The sequence below is a fragment of the Struthio camelus genome, chromosome 9 (assembly GCF_040807025.1).
Source record: "Struthio camelus isolate bStrCam1 chromosome 9, bStrCam1.hap1, whole genome shotgun sequence".
Taxonomy (NCBI): Eukaryota; Metazoa; Chordata; class Aves; order Struthioniformes; family Struthionidae; genus Struthio; species Struthio camelus.
This window is the reverse complement of record NC_090950.1, coordinates 3,849,763-3,871,364: the sequence shown is the minus strand read 5'-3', so window position 1 is coordinate 3,871,364 and position 21,602 is coordinate 3,849,763. Positions and strand designations below refer to the sequence as shown.

The 21,602-nt window shown below is 42.5% G+C and overlaps 1 protein-coding gene across 4 annotated transcripts; it reads right to left on the bottom strand.

The window, feature by feature from the left end:
• Nucleotides 1-103: 103 nt before the first annotated feature.
• On the bottom strand, nt 104-21,482 carry PASK (PAS domain containing serine/threonine kinase). 4 transcript variants are annotated; one of them, XM_068954547.1, is made up of 18 exons: nt 21,435-21,482; nt 20,721-20,936; nt 19,383-19,618; nt 18,199-18,369; nt 16,667-16,807; nt 15,965-16,099; nt 14,978-15,271; nt 14,454-14,616; nt 13,326-13,500; nt 10,840-12,152; nt 10,009-10,190; nt 7,903-8,070; nt 6,968-7,093; nt 6,245-6,379; nt 4,506-4,705; nt 2,966-3,099; nt 1,803-1,949; nt 104-1,290 (listed from the first exon to the last, which is right to left on the bottom strand). In XM_068954547.1, exons 2-18 carry the CDS (start codon nt 20,890-20,892, stop codon nt 1,097-1,099), a joined length of 4,086 nt encoding a protein of 1,361 aa, XP_068810648.1. In that variant the 5' UTR covers nt 20,893-20,936; nt 21,435-21,482; the 3' UTR covers nt 104-1,096. The 4 variants fall into 4 exon arrangements, with proteins under 4 accessions (XP_068810648.1, XP_068810646.1, XP_068810647.1 ...); XM_068954545.1 differs by lacking the exon at nt 21,435-21,482 and adding an exon at nt 21,111-21,302; XM_068954546.1 differs by lacking the exon at nt 21,435-21,482 and adding an exon at nt 21,111-21,283 and having other exon boundaries at nt 112-1,290; nt 1,845-1,949.
• Between the last annotated feature and the right edge of the window lie 120 nt (nt 21,483-21,602).

Genomic DNA, 21,602 nt, shown 5'->3' with positions numbered 1-21,602 from the left:
AAAAAGAGAGAGAGAGAGAGAGAGAACACATCATGAAATCCAGTATCTGTTTGTGAGGAAACCGTGAAAAATTTGTGCTCACGAACTTCAAACAACACCCAAAAGGCAGGCAACAAACTAGACTAAGATGTTTATTCATTCACTTGGAGGAAAGAGGGAAACAGCATGTAGAAAAGTAAAAACAGCCATTAAAAATATAATCTGAATCCTGAACAATAAAAAACAAGGCATTAAAATCCTTCACTTACATCCTATATAAACATATATCAGGTAGAAGTTTTTCTTGAGGAATCATGGAAAAGCAGAGCAGCGCAAGACTGCCCTGCCTAACACTAGGTGCAGAATATCAGAGACATCAGTGAAGCTTTCCGGCTCCTTCCTTGTTTGCATGCAAATACCAGGGTACGTTTTGACCCCCCCCCCCCCCCCCCCCCGGCAAACTCACAGCACTAGCAGCATTAGGAGTTTGCTGAGGACAAGAAGCAACATTGTTCTCCAACAGCCCCATCGCAGCAGGGGTCTTGACAACCGATTTCCCACTGACTGAACAAGCACACCGAAATGATCCCTTCAGGATGTGGGTGTTCCCTCGGAGCACTCACGGGCTCCTCAGCAATGCAAAAGCAACCAGGCCAGCTCCTGGACTGTGATGGACATCAGAAGTCCAGTTTAATAAAAGATAAAGATGGTCAGAACTCACTGCTGAGTCCTCAGTCCCCTGGGTCTTTTGCTACAGTCAAAACAATACACGCAACCAGTATTCAAGACTGCATTTGCCAATCTCTTTGAGGATTAACAGCAAGTATTATCTTTTCTAGGGAAGAACAGAAACGACTGGGGTAAGATCAACAGTTTCTGCCTACCACAGTCCGGGGGAAAAAAAAAAAAAAAAAAAAGCCTGATTTCAAAGGTTCTCCCATGAGACTACAGAAAACGGTTCACATCACAAGCCTCTCTTACAGTGTTACTGCACTCAGGATTTCTCAAAACTCCCATTTTCTACAAGAGGGAAGTGCTTAGAATTAACTTCTCTTAGCTCTTGAGTGACAGTGCATGTCCTGTGGTAAGGGAGCTATCGTTCCACAGGAAGGGGCTTCTACTGCAGAGAAAGACTGCAGCGATGCCCGAGACCCGAGTCCTGGCGCTCCAAGGCGGCGGCCGTTCCCTCCAGGTGGGGATCTTCATGCTCACGGTCGGAGGTGTTCAAGCGTGGCTCAGCCTCCACACAAGGAGCCAGGAGGCTGTCTCTGTGCATGCGCTCACCAGAACTATTTCTGAATCCACTGCTTTCTAGGGAGGAAGAGAAGCAGCATAACAGCGTTTAGGGATGAACTGCGAGTCCCACTAGTCAATGGGCATAACTTCAAACTAAGCGTGTTTAGGTATCAGAAGATGGACTTTAACTTTGCATTCAGTCAGGAAACTGCTATAATTCCACATCTCTATAGGCACTACGAGCTAAATTTAAAGCTGGTCCAGCTGGAATATTAGCCAAATGATGGAGCTGATCAAACACCTATCAAAACTGCAGTTCTGGGAGGTTCCCCTTAGCCTAGGCTGTGAATTGCAAACAGCTGCAATTTCACTCGCATGCTAACAGGACGCACAATCTGCCCAACTCATAGTTGAATTGTTAGAGAGACTGCTGCAGGACATAGCATGGCTCTCCTCCCACCTCCTGAAAGCAAGGTGCTAACGAGAAGTTATCTTGCTAATCACAGTTAAGCCTTTTCATATAAACCCTTCTTATGTGCCTGGTAGGGCCTAGGTGAGGCGAGAAAGCCTTCAGAACAGTGCCTCACCTGCCTCAGCAGAGATGTATACTTCTTCCCAAGTATAATTACCCAGGTTCACAGGCTGCTTCAGCCAAGGATCCTCCACTAACTTCGCTAGAGTTGTGCGCTGCTCTGGAACAGGATGCAAAAGCCCAGCAATCAGACTCATGAGACCTGAGGAGAGGCAGCGGAAAGAGGAAGGGTTCAATCTGTATATTAGGTGTGCTGGGAAGGCAAGACATGCTTTCGATTCAAACAATTCAGATTTTAATTACAAATCCTCCCCATTAATCCCTTGTGCGGCACTGTTCTATCACACTGTTTCATTCAAACATAGTTGCGTGGGCTTAGTGCCGGGAATGATCTGAGATTTCCGGGTTGTAAAAAGAGTAAACTGAGAGGAGAGTTATGACACTGGTGGGGGGAGACAGACGTAGAAACAAATGCCAGGGGGGCAACCCTAACTCACTGTTGCCAAGCCCAGTCGTGTCTTACAGTCATCCCACGTGTGATCTGTGGTTAAAGGTGCCCTTAACATTCTTGGAAAGCTTCGAGAATTTACCAGTTAATTGGAGCACCAATGAAGCCTTATAAACATAGTGCTCCTAGGACCAAGAGAGAGACTTTATGAATGAAGACTTCATTAGCCTGGCATGCAATTTGTTTTCTATGCCCCCAACAGAAAGCAAGGCCAACCATATTCTTCCTGTGAGATCAAGCCATGCAATTCATTCAGAAGTTATAAACATTAACAAATTATCATCACACACAAAAGTAACATGCTCTTTGTTGGCAATTAATTCAAGTGAGAGGAAATTGGATTAGAATTATGCAAGTGCCGTTATAGATCTTGAAGTTATGTACTAGCCTGAACCTTCCCATCAGGCATTATTTGCTCGGGTTATTCAGATATAAACCTTACTGAAGTTCAGCAAGCTGATAGCTTGATTCATCATAATAAATTAAAGGTCTGGAATTTGAAACACTAAAGCATATAGTAGATATAGCTATATTAACGGTATGCATAAAGAACTGCAAAGTTTATCTCAAAAGGGTATCTTTGTCTCAGGGAACAGCTTTTAAAATCATTGCAGAGCACATTTGGAACAGCTTATCCAGTTTTCCCCTCCTCCTGCTCATACTTTCCTGAGAGACCTGCCCCGTCAGAAAAGCAAATGCAAAGAATTCACCTTCTGACACAACCCGAGGAGGATTCAGGACGGCTGCCACGGCCTCCTCCAATTCACAGAAGGGATTCTCTGCAAATATTAGGGTATAAAGGGTGACACCAAGGGACCACATCTCCAGCTCGGGTCCTCGGTACCTGTGTAGAGATGCACAAGCTTGCATAAATTCAGGCTGCAAATATACAATTGTGTGCTAAAGAGTGTAAAAAGAAAAACAAACAGTTGATAACCTTTGTTTCCACTTTTTAACATAGAAAGTTGATGAGAATTCTAATAAACGTTTCTGAGAAGTCTAGTATCTTTCTCCGTGAAAGAAAAATAACCAAAGAATGGTCAACCAATTTCAGCTGATGTACAACAGGCACCTAGACGTCTTTAGCCAAATGAAGAACCATTTATCTACATGCATAGCTGGTGAAAAGAGGACTTAAGTCTCCTCCTTTTTGATCATAAGCTGAAATTATCATTTAAATATTTGAATGGAAGGTTAGGCATTTCAGCGGAGTTCTGTTTGCCATCCCTCTCCAAACAAAAATTATTTTGAAATAAATATTAAGTATTGAGATTCCCTCTAGTTCCCAGCCATGGTTTCCTCTCCTCCTTCCTTAATATTTCTCACCGTTAAGAAGGGCTGCCTTGGAGGACCCATGAAAACAGCTGCGAAAGGAGGGAAAGATGACATATTTGCACATACAATTGACATTTACCATCCTAGGATGGTAAAGCTTCCCTCCAAGTGTGGGTATGACGCTGCCAGCCTCCAAATAGAGGAGAGAGCATTCAAGGAGGCGAGAACGGGGAAAAGACAGCTGAGACTTGGGCAGCACATCCAAGATAGCAGCAAAACGAGCTGCAACAGAAGAATCCTGAACTCCAGAGGAGCACGGAATCAAAGAGGAGATGAACAATGATCAAACTGCAAAATTTCACACAGGGAAGCAAGCAAAACAGATGAAAGTGGGAGAAGAGAAACAGGATAGACCATTTCTTTTCATTCTTTTCCAGAAGTACAAAACGCATACATGCTAAAAGGCAGCTCCTCTACAGCAATACTTGCTTATGCCACCTCTCTAAAACAGCAGCTACTAGTAGAGTACAAATCAGTGTTTTCATACACAGGTATGACGGAAAGGTTATCAAATTGATGTACGTATTGTGAAAGACTGAGGAGCAGAGCACACATTCGAGTCACAACGCAACTCGCCTAGACTCTTCTACCAGACTGGAAATGAAAATCTTGAGCTCACCCTTGCACTCATTCATGTAGTAGGGCAGACATTAGTACAAGGCTTTGCACAAGACATCTGACCAGAAGAGGAAAGCCTGTCAACAGACTCAATCAGAAACAACCTTGTATTCCAGCCTTTACAAGTAATTTCTGCCGCTGCAGTGCCCTAAATCTCACTGTGGTGAGATTTCTGTGGTGTGGTTAGATACGCTAACAGACTACCAATATCAAAGCAGCTTGGCCGCTTCATTCCAGCCCCGCGCGCGCATATTTTTGACAAGGGACACAAGGATGACTTTTCAGAGGGTGACATACGGTTTGCCCGATAGCACTTCTGGTGAGCAGTATTCAATTGTCCCACAGAAGGTATAAAACAATTTGCCAGGTTCCAGGTAGGCAGCTGAACCAAAGTCCACTAATTTAATTGTGAAGTCTTCAGCAATGACAATGTTTTCGTCCTTGATATCTCTGTGAAGGATGTTTCTACAGTGGAGATACCCCACAGCTGATACAAGCTGAAAGAGGAGGAAAGAACTAGGTTTTAGCGCACAGAGATATCCTTCTGGACAATCTACGTGGTAACAGAATTCCAACAGTCGCATTTTGGGCTAACGCTGTGTAAACAAGATATAGATCCTAACGTTGGTAACCGTGTACAAACTCAGGAACGGCTCTCAGCATTGCTGCAATAGGTATTAATTGCAATGCCCCTGGGCTTGGCAAAGCCTTAGTTTGCCTTCATCTCACAAACGTGCAGAGTGATGGCGTGCTGTAGTCACAATGTACTTATTGTTGTGGTAAGAAACACCTGTGCTTAGCGTTACAATCCTGCAGGTTATTTTATTTTTATCCCAGCTTTTTTTTTGGAGGGTCCTTTGATTTTTTCCAGAAGGCTGCTACTGTATGCCTCCAATACTGCAGGATGACAAAGCATTTAAGAGTGAAGCTTCATAAAAGCAGCATACTCCTCCTAAATCCCATTCTTCTTTCTGCACGATTCATGCTATAATGCCATAATTAAGAATAGCATCACAATTATATCACCTTGGAAACAATCTTGATCCCTACCACAATACATCTGAGCAAGAAAAGCAGGTAGTTAAGGGAGAAAAGTTTCTATTCATAACACAAAGCTCCCTCTGCAGAGAAATACTGTAGAGGTACGAAGTAACAAAGAACCCCGATAAACTCAAGGCTGGTTTACCAAAAGGGCTTACCCATCAAAAGTATAAAGGCACCATAGACTGCAGTCTGTGAACGCACATGGCACAAGAACATGCAGACACAGAGAAGGTGCAGCACTTAGGCTGTCACCAGCGTCGCAAGCGAGGGGGTACAGACACAGCAGCGGGTTACCATGTGCACAGTAATTCTTGCATACTTTTCCTTAGAGCAAGGCATTTACCGCAAAACACACGAGGGGGAACTACGCGGGGACCTCTGCTGCAAACTGCTATGCAATGAACAAATTACATTTCAGCTCTCAGGCAAGTTTCTGACTCATAGCAAGTTGCTCGAGTTATTTTGCATTATCCCACCTTCAGATCCAAGATAACTCTTTGATTTCAAATTCCTTCAAAAGAGGAGAGCCCTGTACTCTGTAATGAATCTAAAATAAGCATGGATCTAAGTGACAATGTGACTTTTAGGGAGGCTTGGGGCCACTTCTGTGAGCCTTCCTTCTCTTCTCCAAACAGCGAGGTAGATGCAGCTGCCACACGAATGGGCATCCCAGTGACTGGGGCTGCACACTGCCACAAGCACTGCCAAGAAGCAATGGCTTTGTAGGAAATCCTCACCTGGAGTAAGACTCTGTAAAGGTTTCTGTGTTACAGGTTTCTAAGCAAACCTTAGAAAAGTTTTGTAGGCAGCATTTCAGTTTACAGAATCAGGCCTACAGAACATTGAAAAGTTCGGCAGTTATTGAGCGTGACCCTGGGAATATATCAGCGCCTACTGATTAGCCAGTAATTCTTTCCAGTGAAATAGGGTACCAGTTCTTATATTAATGAAATTTTTCATGCATGCAGCAAAGGTACATTGCCAGCTCTCACCTGTCTGAACAGATAGCTTGCTAATGGTTCATCCAAGTCAGGCTGATTATCAATGAATGTAAAGAGATCCAAACCAGATCCATGCTTCTCCATCACCAGCTGGAAGAAGTGTTCATTTTCAAACACATTCAGTACCTATAAATAACAGACTCTTTTTTACCATGCGCTTCAACCTCAAACTGCTTTTACAAACACTGCTTCCCTCTTGGGAGTCTTAGTCAAAGTATATCATAACCTTTGAAGTCTCATTTCACTGAGCACAAGTTCTTGAAGAGAGAGCAGAATTAAAACTGAAAGCAGAAATAAAACTGAAAGCAGAAATTATTTTTCTGAATAAAGCAGAGAACAGACATCAAGATATATTTCCGAATTATTCACTGAACTACTAAATGTTCAGACGTGACAGTGTACTTCCACTGCCAAGGTACGTATCCTATCAGCTTGAAATAACGCACAGGCTTTTTTTTTTTTTTTTCCCTGTTAGACCTACACTTTCAGATCTATGTTTACATCAAATGCTTTGGGTAAGAGTCCCTGGAAGCAAGTGATAGTGCGCTGTAACATACCCTCCAAAACAAAGCAGGATAAGTAGGTTTCTTCATTTCCTCAAAGGTGGATATATTACAAGACACTTCCTCACTCCTGAAGAGGAGCACGAGACATTAAGCACTCAAAGGAACCATCTGATACAGTTCAAACTGCATTTGCTCCGAGTTATTGTACCTTAATGATACTGGGGTGCTGCACCTTCGACAGGATTGCAATCTCTTGAGTAACTCTCCCGAGATCAGGATCATCTACCCAGCAGTCCTCAAACACTCTTTCCTTCCAGATGAACTTTACCACAACCTACAGAGAAAACAACATTTAATATTGCCTGCAAAAACATGGCTTTAAGTATTTGGTAAGTTAACTTCCCAGAAAAATCTTAGTGACTGATATTACTAGAAGGCTAGAAGTAAGCCAATATGCACTGCTTATACGATTTTTAAATATACTTGAACTAATCGAGTCCTAGGAGCCAAAGGCTACACATAAATGGAACATATCCATCACTGATTCTATTTTTATTGATGCTCTGAATTCCAAGGGCTTTGACAAGCAAGCTCCCTTTTATCAACTCAACTATAGTAGTAGTAACCTCTGGCAGAGGTTTACAGTAGAGAGAAGTGAGCAGTTAAACATCCATACAGAGAAATAGCAGAGCTTGCCTCTCAACACCCAAAATACTTCTGCTGATAAAGAGCAGGGTCCTATAACCTCAACATGACTATTCCACAGTAAAGTGACCACATCCTTAAGTCTTGGCACAATAAAGACTTCAGAGTTTGTCATTCTCTTTAGTGAACAAAGGTTAAAATGTGTACTTCTGTTAAGCTCAAAGTATACTTCTTTCAATGGGTTGAGTTAGCTACACGGCCAGTCTCACTCTGCGCCTGTTGCCTTAGATAACAGTTCATAAGTGATATCAACGTGAGCATTTCGCTGTCCTGTTTCCATTAGGTTAAAGATTTCAGATTTGTGTTCTAAACGGAGGAAAACCCAAAACTACCAAATGGCAGGTTTTAATAGCTTACTTTTTCCAATAGATGAAGGCTCTGACTTTTCAGTTTCAATCCTAAATAATAATTACAATGACATTTAAAGAAATATTTAACCTCTTGTTGATCTTCCTTGCACCGGGCAGTCCAGACAAAGCCAAAAGATCCTTTGCCGATAAGACTGAGCGTGTCGTATATTTTTGCATATTCTCCTTCACAAGCCTTTAGTCTTTCAAGCTCTTCAGCTCTTCGGGAGTTCTCTAAAAGTGGAGTTGATCTGGTGGCCTAGGTATAGATAAAAAATTAGCAAGAAAAGGAAAACGAGCAAACCACAGAATAACGTTTGTAAAATGAAGTAAACAACGAAAAGAAAACACGCATCCACAAGAATAACTAAAGAGAGCGATCTTTGCTTTTGATAGCAAGAACTGTATAGTGACATAACCAGCACCATACAAGATTATTTAATTCAACAGTCTGATTTCAACAGCTACCACTACTACTAAATTCAAGAAAAAGGAAAAGAAAACCAAAGAACGTGCATATTAGGTGCTTGCACAAAATTCTCTATGCAAGAAGGACAACAAAATCATGGATTTTGTTCGATGAATAAAAAAGTAGGTTACTATCAACGTTGTCATTTTTCCAGGTAAACGTATTCTGAACGGACAGAACTAAAAAGGTGCTTTAAGGCCAAGCAATAAATTTGGCAATTTCTATTTGCTGCACTAACCGAAAATGATTTCGTGTATAAGAGATACTTACCTTCCAACGTTTACAGAACCCTCTGGTAAGAGGGCATTTTAGTTCTTTAGAGCTCTCTGAGGGGACAGAGAGGAAATAACTTTGAGGAGCACCCCAGTAAAATCCATTATAAGGAAACACTACAAGCCTCCCTAGCAAGACCCTGCAATTCTGCATGAGAAATTAAATATAATTTTTTGTTTGCTTTAAGTATAGGATTTTGGGTTGTTTGTCTCAGTGGCTAGTAAGTTTCTCCATCAGATGGCGGCATCTGAAATGTCATAATGATACTCTGTTCTCAGGCAATCACATTATTCCATACTGAGAAGAAACATAACAAATGTCATGGGAGGATCTGTTTTCAGTAATGAAACGTGGAGCTACGTTGATCCATGACATGGTGAAAACTTCCAATATTTAATTATACATGTGCATGTATTTATATGGAAAGCAATTTTCTAAAGGAAACCCAGGAGCCACCTTGTTACTCAGCTTTCCAAAGTCTTACAAAAAAATATTCCAAACAGCAAGACTTGCCAATTGACTTCAGCTGTTCAAACAGATGTTTATCTATCTTCCAGGTCACTGATTAAAGTGGGGAAAAAAACCCAACCTCAAAACACAATACATTTCAGTAAAAGGCAGCTCCTTAAGAGTATGACATAGTTTGAAACTATCCCCACTGTATATATTACGCATATGACGTCTAAATATGTGTGTGAGCTTGTGTGTATGTGCATCTCTGCTAAAGTCTTATAAAATCCAGCTACATAAAGATTTAGGGCATACATATTCAAGGGGTCTAGAAGATCACCTTTACCCATTTCAAATCATCAAAGACGCTATTTTCCCCCTACAGCTCAGGTCAAAGTACTGTTAGCTTTTCATCCCGTTACTAATTAAAAAGCAGGCCTGAGGAGTTCCACGCTCAGGCTTTATGGCATTAGCACATGCACCACTGTTCACCTACACAGCCACAGTTTTCTGTGCACCATGTTGAATGCAGTATCCCAGGAGAGAGCTAAAAAGCACCGTTTCCTTTTGTTGACACAAGTCACTATGAAAGTCTTCTCAGCCTAGCATTTCCTTTTTTTAATAATGTCACATCACTTGTGTCAGTGTGATTACACTGATTTAAAAATTAATCTCATTACACTGATGTAAGTCTCTATTGTAGATGTACTTAAACCAGCCTAAGAACAAACTGAAAATTAGGCGCTTTTACGGTTCACATTGGGAAGCTAACTACACTGAGCCAAAGGCACGCTCCCAGAAGTGTTGCAAAACAGCAATTTGTCCCTTTCACGTCAAAAGAAAGGTGAGGGGATTTTTGCCATACAAACAGAAAAATAAGGAAACAGCAACATTCCCCACCATGCCATGACACTATTACAATGTGGAAAACATCACAACCTTAGCTTCGGCTCGACAACCAAGCAAGTGAAGTGCTTAACATTAGACAATAGTGCAGTTTCTTACTTCTCCAAGACTGTGTGCAGAAAGATCTGCTATAGACTGGGCAGAGCTCCCTAGACTGGAGAACAAAAGCTGAGTCTTTGTTGCTGCTTCTTTCTGGCTCTGTAGAAAGTCTTTCACCACCCAGACACAGAAGAGTAGAGCAGGGTCTTGCAGTTCTACACGTTTCACTTCAAAGAGTATACCTGTAGAAACAGGTGAGTGATTTAAAATGGTGGAATGAAACTTTAGTGTGGAATGAGACCAAAGACCTTCCTTTTTACCGGGGAAAAATCTTCAGCTCTTAACAAAAGGGATTTCTCCGTTATTTCCTGGGGGGACACGTACTCACTAAGGAATCGGAGGAAGTCTGCAAAAAGTGCAGGTATTCTAGACATACTTAGAGGTTACCTCCATCGTTCCCCCTTTAGTGGGGGAAACTTCACATTGTTATTCCAGGTGACGTAAGCTGGGACTTAATACAACCAGCCACTGAATCTCACTGAAGGAATGAAAAAAACCCACATTCCATTACACAATGAAATACAAGTTTTACAATGGAGTTTAAAATTTTTGTTCAAAAACAGTTATGAGGTTCAAAGCTTTCAACCAGGTTTTTAAGAGTATTTTTCATTACTCTGTCTGGATTAATTTTTAAAGTAACTTGTCTTTTAGAACACTTGCTCTTCTATTGCTCTCTGAGTAGACTCAAATGCTGTTTCTCCTCCCAGACGCTAAAGCTTCCTTCCTCCCCACTGTAAGCTTCTAAATCAGAAATATCTGCCTTCTGCAAAAGAGTGGGTGAACAGTGTCCTGGTAAGAGTTTTGGGAAGCAGAAAAATAGGTTTAACTTACTTAATTGAGAACCGTCTCTGTGATAGCAGTTCCCAATGTAGCTGCCTTCCAGTATCTCCGAGCTCAAAGCATTCAGGCTTCCTTCTTGTTTCACGGGGGTTGATGTTGTTTGTATCTGCATGTTTTGTTTCACGTGCAATTTGCAGTATTCTTCAGAATTACCTTTACTGTTCAGTGGATTTTTGTTCAGGTTGTCCACTGCAGTCTCTGCAAAAATTTCAGGCTTCTCAATAAACACTTTGGAGGATTCTTCAGAGTTTCCCAAATGGCTTCTGGAGGCCAGGCACCCAGAACCATCTTCTATGGCAACATTGTTCAATAGCTGCTTTTCCTGCCCAGTTGAAAAAGCGCCGTCCAGAGCTAGCATATTGCCTACAGCAGAGTCCACTGCGTTAGAGGAGGAGGATGCTCCTACAAGAGCTGTAGTAGTGCCTGAACAATTGGCTGAGTTCCCCTCAACACCAATATTTAGATTCAGTTCTTCAAAGCCATAGCAAATGGAGTTCAGCTCAGTGCCTGATCCTTTAACATCTTCAAAGGTTGTGGCAACTCCCAGTGCAGAAGCACTGAAAGCTGTTGTATTTCCGGAACGAACAACATCGATACTATTTCTTCCATTTGTGAGGAAAGATGAAGCACCATTTAGCATGCAGCTTTCAACTACAGCGTGCTCAAGACTGGAATGCTTTGCATCACACATCAAGTTGGTTTTTGACAGCTGCTCTGTAACCATGTGGCTTTGAAAGTCTTGTATGCAGTCAGGCGCTGCCCCAGACCATGGTTCATCTATTGTTGGTGTTCCAAATGAGATACAAGTAACATCAGAAGGCGGCTTAACCAAGCTATTGGATGGAGTATCTAACGCATCTTCTGGCCTAGAACAAGCAGGAGACCAGGCAACATTTGCTGAAGAACCTTTTCCGGAAGCATCAGTGAAGTGCTGATGCTTCAGCTGTTCAGAAGGTAACCTAGAGATCTCCTGACAATCTGCTTCGTTGTGGTCTTGATGATCAACTTCTGGCTGGTTAGGTGAGCTACTAGTCTCACTGGCATTCCCTTGCAGGGTCTCAAATACACCAGACAGTGGACTGTTACTGCTTCTTACTGGCATCTTTATGTTCTGACCTAAATCCAACTGTCCTGAATCAGATGACATGGGAAAGACCCTCGGAGAGAGCATCTTTTGAGAACTATCTGATCCTGCGGTTTCCACCATTCTGCATCGTTCCAGCGCTCTGACTGTGTCAGGCCAGCTTTCAGGTGACGTCTCTTTATGGTGGGCTGACAACCCACCAGCAACAACGCTGTCCTCACTGCAGGGATTCAAAGTTATTAGTTATATCATGATGACAAAAGAATGAGAAAAGAGTCATCTGTGTGCCACCCACTCTTCAGGTACTATGTTGGCTATTTAAAACCTGTACCAATCCTTTTCTTTTTAGACTTAAAAAGAAAAAAAGGCAGAAAGCACTTGGTACAGGCATCCAAAATCATAAATTCCAACTTTACCAAGGAGCTACACTTGAATGGCACTCTTACCCTATGGATTACTTCCTTCTCTACCTCAATTTCTAAATAAATGTCACAGTTCATTTACCACAACAAAAAGCCACTACATGTGGCAGGACGCTTCTAGGCCTGAGAAGATCCCTACTGCATTCTCAGCCATTAGCTCAACCACAGTTTACTGGAGCACAAGGTATGTCACCAACATTTTTATTCATAAAAATAAAGAATAGAAAAACAGTCCAGGCAGCAGAGCACTCACTAGGATATGAGAGACATGCAGAAGAGCATGAGGAAACGACGAGTCGGTATCAGTCTGCTTAAAAAGAAGAACTGTGCTGTAGTAGCTTGTATATTAAAAAAGCATAGTAAATGTTTTCTGAGGGTTAGAACTATTAAAGGTGGAAGGTTTAAAATTTCACTTAAACTAAACTGTGTGCATCATATAGGAACTTCTAATCTTGTAACAGGAAAAAGACCTAGAAAGGTGCAATAAAAATGGCTGCACTATAGTAACACAAGTACGCTGTTTTAATGGATGACCTGACAGTTACACTGACCGTCAGGAGGAATATCGTTTCAAAATCGTTCCAGGTAGCATGGCTTCAGTGCAGTATCAGCTGGTGGATACCACGGAAGGAGGGAAACATCCAGTGTTTCTGATCCAGTGATGACAGGGCTTAATTACCTTCCCCAGCTTAGGTGAAGCATTTGTTACCCATCAGGGATGGGACTCCTGTAATTTTACAGTGGTAGATGGTACAAGATCTAAACAAAAGTCCAAGGTAGGCAAAACTGAACCAGTCTAGCAAATGGCCTTTGCATTCTAAAAAAGTCAAGTGCAGAAGGCTCTTTTTAGGCCTTCCTACAAATATCACAGAGCTTAAAAAAAAACAAAAAAAAGGTTGTTTTTTTTTCTTGTTATGGCCACCACTGGGCTTGAGTTTTGGAGGTGAGCAGACAGGCCATGAAATACCTACCTACTAGAAGTTGTGGATGAGACTTCAGGAGAGGAAGGAGTAGATAAGAAACTGCTCCCACTCTTTGGCTTGGTCTCAGTATTTATTATCTCGTCTTCTCTGTGTCTTCTTTCTAATTTCTGCTCTTCCTCTCTTGACAGAAGGCTTGCTGAAGGTGCAGCCAAATGGCTGTTTCCTATACCAAACAAGAAACAAAACCATACCAATTTAGCCTATGTTTATGCATCAGTATCTACAGCAATTAAAAAACAAAAACCAAAAACAAAATACTGGGAGCTGCATTGCTTGTGTTATCTCTAAGACATAGGGTATAAAAGACTTGATTAAGGCAACAACACGGCCCCAACATGAGCACTCCACCACAGGAGGAGTCTCATTAGGTCTGAGAGGTCATGTCACGTAGTAAACCAAATGTTTCAAGGCTGCTAAAATTTGCTTTCCTATCAGAGCTATTGGATAGGTATTAGCCTCCTGGGTTAGCTACTTTGATTGAAGTTCAGAGACCTAAGAAAGGCTGATGGCTACATAGAGACTGGAAATAAAGTTATCGTACAAATAGCAGCAGCAAAAAAGGCCAAAACACACATACGCTCCCTGTTCCAAATGCTAAAAAATAAAATAAAAAAAAAGTTTTAAGCTGTGTTTGCATAACTCACTGAAATTGCAGGACAAAAAAGCAAGTAGTATGTAGTCCAAACATTTTTAAAAGACTCAAGATAAGAAAAGGACTTCCTTATTTCCTCAGTGACAAAAGATCAAAAAGGAAAAACATGAGATTGCAAGATGCAAAGCAAGTATTGTTATACCTGCAGAAGAAAATAATAAGTGAACAAATATAGATTAGAATCTAGAACAATCCTTCCATTTAGGAAAGGCTAGGGCCAACATTTCCACACTGAAGAATTGAATTACCTCTGGGTTACAAAGGTATCACTTCACCAAAGAGTTATTTAAGAATTTGCACACTGTCTACTAACTCTTCGTTGTTCCAGTAGCAACTGTGCATTGTTTCCAATGCAGCTGTACGTTTCTAGGTAAAGAAAGAAGAGAACTGCATAGAGGTAAATTGCTTTTTACAAAGCACACTCCCATATTCAGAGGCAAATCTCTCTTCTTTGTTCATTTTACCTTTTTTACAGGAGCCAGAGCCAGTCGTACGGCAGGCAGTAACATCTCCAAAGACACTTGTGCTTTCTGTTCCCACAGAGTCATCAAGAGAAGGTAATGGCAAGGAGCGGTCATTCTTTCTGTCCATGTTGTTATAGAAACCAGGGATCAGGAATGTAATGTTCTAAAACAGAATGAAACCTTATGAAGCTAAACTGACTCTCACACGTTGGGGGCAAATGCTAACAACCCGCGTTGGTAGATCTGATACTCAAGGCCAGGCAAAAACAATCCACATCGCTGGTGGAGAACATACGAGCGTGCAGCTTGCTTTGGGCTGCTTGAGGTTCATTCCAACTCCTTGGCACTGCAAGACTTAGCAATTGCAACAAGAGAATTTGTGTTTTATCCTACAACTCACTTGCTGAACACGTGACAGACTTTTGTGACAGACAGAATTGAGTATCAAAGGAGACTCTACAACTCCGATGGATATGCTGCTCAACATAAAAGTCATTTTGGGGAGACTAAAATCCCTACCTTACCTTTCCCAACAGTTCGTTCTTCTCATAGCCAAACAGCATTAAAGCAAAACTGTCCTTGATGCCATGGATGGTTCCATCTGGCTGGAGAGTAATAATGCCACTGATGGTGGAGAAAACCCTGACAGTAGCAGAATAATGATAGTCTGTGAAAGAGCCTTCTTTTTCCGTCTGTGGAATGCCATCTTTCTGCACTGTAGCTTTGTCCTCTTCCAGAAGGCTAGCTTGCAGCTTTAAACTGAGAGGAAATGTGTTGCCCTCTCTCGATCGACATACAGATCTCTGGATCCTGAGGTTCTAAATGAAAGCAGACAAACAAAAAACCCCTAACCAACCAAGTTATTTTTATTTTTTTAGTATTCATATAAAGTTACACAGGAAAGTTCTCAGGAAAACGGACAGACAGAAGGAGCAGGCAAAGAAAAATGAACGAATCCTGTGAGTATCAAAATCCAAGTCTGGTTTTCTAAGGATTTGGAACCCAATGTTGAACTCCTGCAACAACATCCTGCCTCTGAAGACAGGACAAGTCCATGCTGCAGCCTTTCTACAAATGAGGCGTTAATAAGGCCTCTTTCACATACCTAGCTGTCTTCCCCCCCACACCATGGCATTTGCAAGATCGACATATTTTCTAGACTTTCACCCTTCAGAAAAACCTAACTGAAATTGGCCAAAGAATTCAAAGATGCATTAGGGGGCTGACAGAGACAGCATGGTTCCCTAAAGGAGCCAGGCTTCTCATGCAGTGGGAAAAGGTGTCTTTCACAAGGACAGATCCCAAAGAGAGTCGCCAGGGCTTGGTCTCATCCTTAGCTAGGAAACATCCAGACAGCAGCCTTCTAAATAAGCGGTATACCTTTTTTCCAGAGGACTTGCGCTTCCCAGAAAAGGCTTGCTTTTGTTATGTAAGGAGGGACACCAGTGGGTGTGCACCTATGGCCCAGGTGGGAAGAGTATGGAAGAGCCTGGTTGGAGCTTATACTATACCTTTGGGATTTTTTTGCCCAGAGGAGGGATCTGCACAGAAGGAATCAGGTCCTTTACGTTGAGCCCAATTACTTCTTCCAATGATGGGTAACCATGGAGATGGGCAAAAAGAAGGTCACATGATGTAATCTCTCCCTTGGGAAGAGAATTTACAGGACTATTTTAATTTTCGCATTTTAGATGTAATCCAGTAAATCCTCTAACAACAGTTTCTGCGAGTATCTAATCAAACGGCAGGAGACATCCATGAAGAGACAGCAGAATTAAACAACTGACTGAGTAAAAGCAGACACGGCATAATGCAGTGCTTCTCTGACATTATCATTCAGAGAACCCAGCTCTTGTCATAGGGAGAAGCAGGGGAGTCCAAGATCCCTCATAGGTTTTTTTCCTCAGCTAACTGATTCCCTTCACAAGAAGGGCACCCCTGCCATAAATAAGCCCCTGCCAAACTTCCACTGTTCCAGCCTAAGGCGTCCCTGAAGCGGGGACAGTGTGTTTTAAGGTGACTAGCTGAATATCAAGGTGAGCAGCATGGGAGAAATGTGCACAGGTCCTGTGCATCTGATCCTAATTTCAGGCAGTACTATGCATACACTTAATGTTCAGGAGTAATAATGTGCCCATGGAAGTTTAGATGCATCTAACTTGCACAAACTCTGTCACAAACTGCTGTCATTCGATCGCTAGAAAAACACTCACATCAGCCCTGAAGGAAACGAAAGCTGAGAGTCTTTCCACTGGTTCCAGCACAACCACACAACACTGGTTGTCCTTGCTTCTCATTCGCCTCAGCCACACTGACACAGGGATCTTCTCTTTGAGACGGCCTATAACATCCACCTTTCCATAGGAAATACAGATGCAATCATGATTTTAAGACTGTATCAAGAGTTCCAAACAAAAACGAGATATTGACCCAAGCTCTCCCTCCCAAAAACAGGGAGTCTCAGCTTCTTGCTAATTTTTTTTTTTTAAATCGGAAGAAACACAGCTTTAATATAGAGATGAAAAGGCTGGCAAATAATTTACTGATCACACACAGCATGTTGTTGTTGCTTCTGTTTCCTCTCTCTCAACCCCAGGAAGACACAAGCCATTTCCTTCAGCACAATAAATTTGTTAATCTAATACCTCACATTAAATTAGAAGCATTACGGAGGGGCACCTTATTTAAAGGAATTACAGTAACTTGTAGCATTCAAAAGAGCAGCTAGATCCCTGATTTGAGTATATCCCATTACGCCAATGAATACTCCACATTATGTACGGCAGTTCTTATTTTCAACTGCAAAAACAGCAGTGTAATTTCTTGTGGGAGAAGATTCCTCTCAAATCAGATGCTTACTTATCTTATAACCTGCAGTGTTCATATAAAGCCTTTTATCATTTTTGTGTGATCTTGACAGAATGGGTTTATGAATTACACAGTGACTCCATGACAGCCAATAAAATATTTGGAATTGCTATAGTTTAGAGTCTGTGTCTTTACCAACCATTTAATTTTAATTCTGGATTTCACTTACTCAGGCTTGGATTTTTCTTCCCAAACCCAACTGAAGGCTCAGGAAGATCAAGCTTTGAGATGCTGACAACCTGAGTACAAAAATAACACACCAGGAAGAACAGGAGCTCATTTTCCAAATATTTTCTAGTGACAGCTCACAATACCAGCAAAAGAAAGAAATTTTTAGAGGCTTCTCATGCAGTTCTCTTATAAATAACCCCCATAGAGGCAAAACATCAGTTCTGCTCTTCTGCATCTAAGATGTTTTGTCACAGCCATTTCATGGTATTTGACTGATGTGCACAATGCAATTTAAGATAATTTAAAAGATATTCCAAGAGACCCAAGACAACTGGGAACTTTTCAGTAATAAATTTTTCTATGCTAAGCAATCCATATAGTTTTTGGCTTGTTTGTTTTGTTTTTCAAATCTAGTGTCCTTCAAGCATTTATTTGATCACTTCATCATGACTATACATGTTTGACAGCTAGAAAGATCTCACGGGTGCCTACCAAAACCATCTTTTACCCTTTGAGTGCCCGTATCTGCACAAGTAAACAGTCCTACAAATTACTTAATTGCCAAATGCCCATAAAGTTACCTATATCAGGAAATAATATTGAAAACGTCACAAAAAAAAAAACCCTCAAAAAACAAAAAACCCAAACCCCTCAAACTGGAAAAGATGTGTATGGTGGGGAATATTTGCTGGAACATTTCACATACCACAGTTCCTGAAACCACTGATGTACATCCATCAGCTTCTATGTACTCCTCACCTACAGCTTCCACAACATCTTGACTGGATTTTGATATCAAGTGGGACAGCTTTTGACCAATGAGTTCCTGACTACTGCATCCAAGCAGCTTGCAGGCTTTGTCATTGGCCACTAGAATCTACAAAAGCAGAAAGGAAAAAGAAAAAAAAAGGAAAAAAAAAACACAGAAGAGCTGTAAGTTTCTTTAAAGCAACAGCATGATGATCTGTTAATGTCTTATAATATCACTTCCTCTCTCAGTGGAAACGGAGAAGCCCTTTTTAATTCTGAAATCTTACTACTCAACTCACTAAAACTTCTTGTTCTAGGACAACCCTCACCCAAGCCTCTTCTTTGTTAAGAAGGTGTGAGACATGGCTTTCCTTTTAAGCTTCTGGCTTTATAACTGCCTATCCCCTCCAGCCTCTTGTGCTGTTTAAATAATTATATCCACAGAGGCAAAACCACAGAGCTGCACTTTCAAGGAAAATCTGGGCTGGCCACAGAATATTATCGAGCCCTGAAGATGTGCAAAAACCACAGCAATTGACAGCCTTAAGCCTATTTACAGACCAAGTCACAATTAAGTGTCTAGCCCCTCTCTCTTTATGATGGGGAGGTCTGAACTGTTAGTTCAAGCTAAAAAGGAAACAATGCTTTACAGTTTTCAGTACTCAGTTTCATACTAACGTTTACTCTCAGGACAAAAACAGAGAAATTCTCTCTCCCAGTGCAAAAGGCATATGTACTGGGGCAGACAGAGACCTCATGTCACCATGAGCCCATCCCAGTGAAGGTTCTTCCTTGTCATAAGGCTCGAAACATTTTCTGCTTTTCTGTTCTTCCCTCATGCCACATCACAACTGCTTTCTTCTTTATTCTCTTTTTCTGTTTGAAAAAAGACTCAAGACATCAGTGCTTCTGATATTGTCCTGTATACTTTACCGACTACAACCTACAATGGAAATACATGCATTGTCCGTCTTTGTAGAATCACTGAGCTTGAGCAGACTATCAAAAAGCTTCATAATTTGGACACTGCCTACAAACACAGGAATAACAAGCTTTTGAGCCTACATGATGTCACACAACCTATACTAGGTACGCATTGCTTTGTTTAGCGGTTCGTACTGCAACAGATACGGCAAGTACCTCTGTTGTGTTGACATCCACCGTGAAGACGGCTTTGTTCGGATTGCGTGCAGTAGTTACAAGGTGTTGGCTGGATTCCTCCACAGTAAGGGCATGCAAAAAGGAACAAGAAGCAGGACTACCAATGGAACTGGAGAGAGAGGCAGAATCCCACCGAGCCCAAGAGTTACCAATTTTGCTGGAACAAATGTTATGAGCCGCCAGCGAAGACAAACAATAAGAGCTCCATTTCTCTCCTGTGAGAAGATAAAGATCGGCTATGTAGCTCTAGCAGTCTACTACAGGAGTAGTTACAGGAATAAATAAAAAAACTGTTTGTCAGCTGAAATAGCTGTCAAGTAATTTCAACTCAAAACATACGCTTCCTAGAAATTACAAAATACCAAAATCAATTAAACTAAAGATAACAGAAACAATTCTAATAAACATGTCTTTGTAAGTCACAGGAACAATTAAACTCAGTTCACGGGCTAGAAAACATTGCCAACATGCATAAAATTCAACCAGACTAGTCAACTTTCCTTTCGCTTAAGATAACAGAGTTAAAGGATAGGTTTTGAATTCTCTCAAGTTAAAATTAAAACTGTTATTAAATATAATTACTGTAAGCGTTCAAGCCCTCTTTAAATACTGAGTTAGTCAGAAGCCAGTAAATTAACTACTCACAAGAGCTGACACTGAAATACCTATGCCCACACCAATGTTTTATGTTATGCAGTGCCAAGAGATTGTACTAAAATTTTCAGAAGTTCTGCCTGTAGAAAGCGTTTCTTCAGGTAGTGGCATCGGCAACAAACTCTGCGCCCAAAGGGGCAAATAGCTTTCAAAGGCAAGCTGTGCTGGAGGACGCGGTATGAACAAGTCGTTACAAGGACACCTCTGCATTTATGCACTGCATGCAGCATGGATATGCTGACCATGATAAAACAGAGACATCCATATCTGGACAGGCTTGAAACTGAAAAGTTCTCCTCCTCCTCAACAGGTTCTACTGTAATATCGTCTTCCTCCCTATTTGGCAATTTTTTCATTTTTTAGAACATAATATTTAGAACACCAAGTATCTTGCAAGCCCAGGACAGCCTGGTCCAGTGGCAGCCAATAAAGGTTGCCCAGGCAGGAGTACCAATACAAAGCAAGCATACTACGACACGTCCTCCCAGAACTCTCCCAGCCTGAATAAGAGCTTTTTAATAGCTGCTTATTGCTATCATCTCTAGCTTTTTTTTTTTTTTTTTGGGGGGGGAGGGAGAAAGAAGAGCTGAAAACATCTGAAAGAATAATCATCGTCTTCATTGACAACACGCAAACTCATTCACATGCGTTTCATGTGCTCACCGGAGAGAGAGGCTCTGCGCCGGCAGAGTTCAGAAAGCTGACTTCTCCTGCTCTTGCTGGCCCAGGGGTAGGATCTACTTAGCTTATCAGAATCGCTCAAGTGATGAAGGGCTAAGCCTGCTGACGAAGGCAAAAAGCCCTCTTCAGCGGAGCTATCTGCCTCGGCTGCCATAGTCAAAGCCTGGTTGCCATATCGCGCGCCTAGAAAACCTCCACCTGTAACAGAAGCGTAACAAATTCAGTCAGGCCCGCGGTCAGGCAATAGCGCTCACAGCATTGGCAGAACAGGCCTTCTAGTCCAAAGCACAGCCCTGCAAGCTGTGGCAAGACTGCCGCTAACTAGCTTTTGCCCGGCCAGGTGGGACTTGTGGTCTGTGCTGCCAGCATCACCTATGGCACAACAGGACTTCGCCAGCGCGCTTCCAGAAGAGCGACCGAAGCCCCCGGCCACCACTCGCTCCCCGTTTCTGCTCATTTTCAGAGCAGAAGCAGGTTATTCGTGCAGTAACTCTCGACGTTGATTCAGCCACCGCCGCACGGCCTCCCTCCCGCCCAGGGCGGGCGGTCCCCGCACCGGCCACCCTCCCCAGCCCGCCCGCGGCGGGCAGCCCGGGCCAGCCCAGCCCCCCGCAGTCCTCCCTCGGCCCCTGCACGGGGCAGCCCCGGCCCGGCCGAACCGGCCCGGCCCGGACGCGCCGCCCCTCAGAGAGTTACCACAGAGCCGCGGGCGCGAGCAAACAAGGGGCGGGACTCTCCGGCCGCGCTGCCCAATAAGCAAAGGCGGTGGGCGAGCGGCACGCGGGGTAACCAATCAGGCGCCGAGGCGCGGGGCGGCGGGCCGCTCGAACGGGCAAAGCCGTCCCCGGCGGCCGCGCGCTGCCG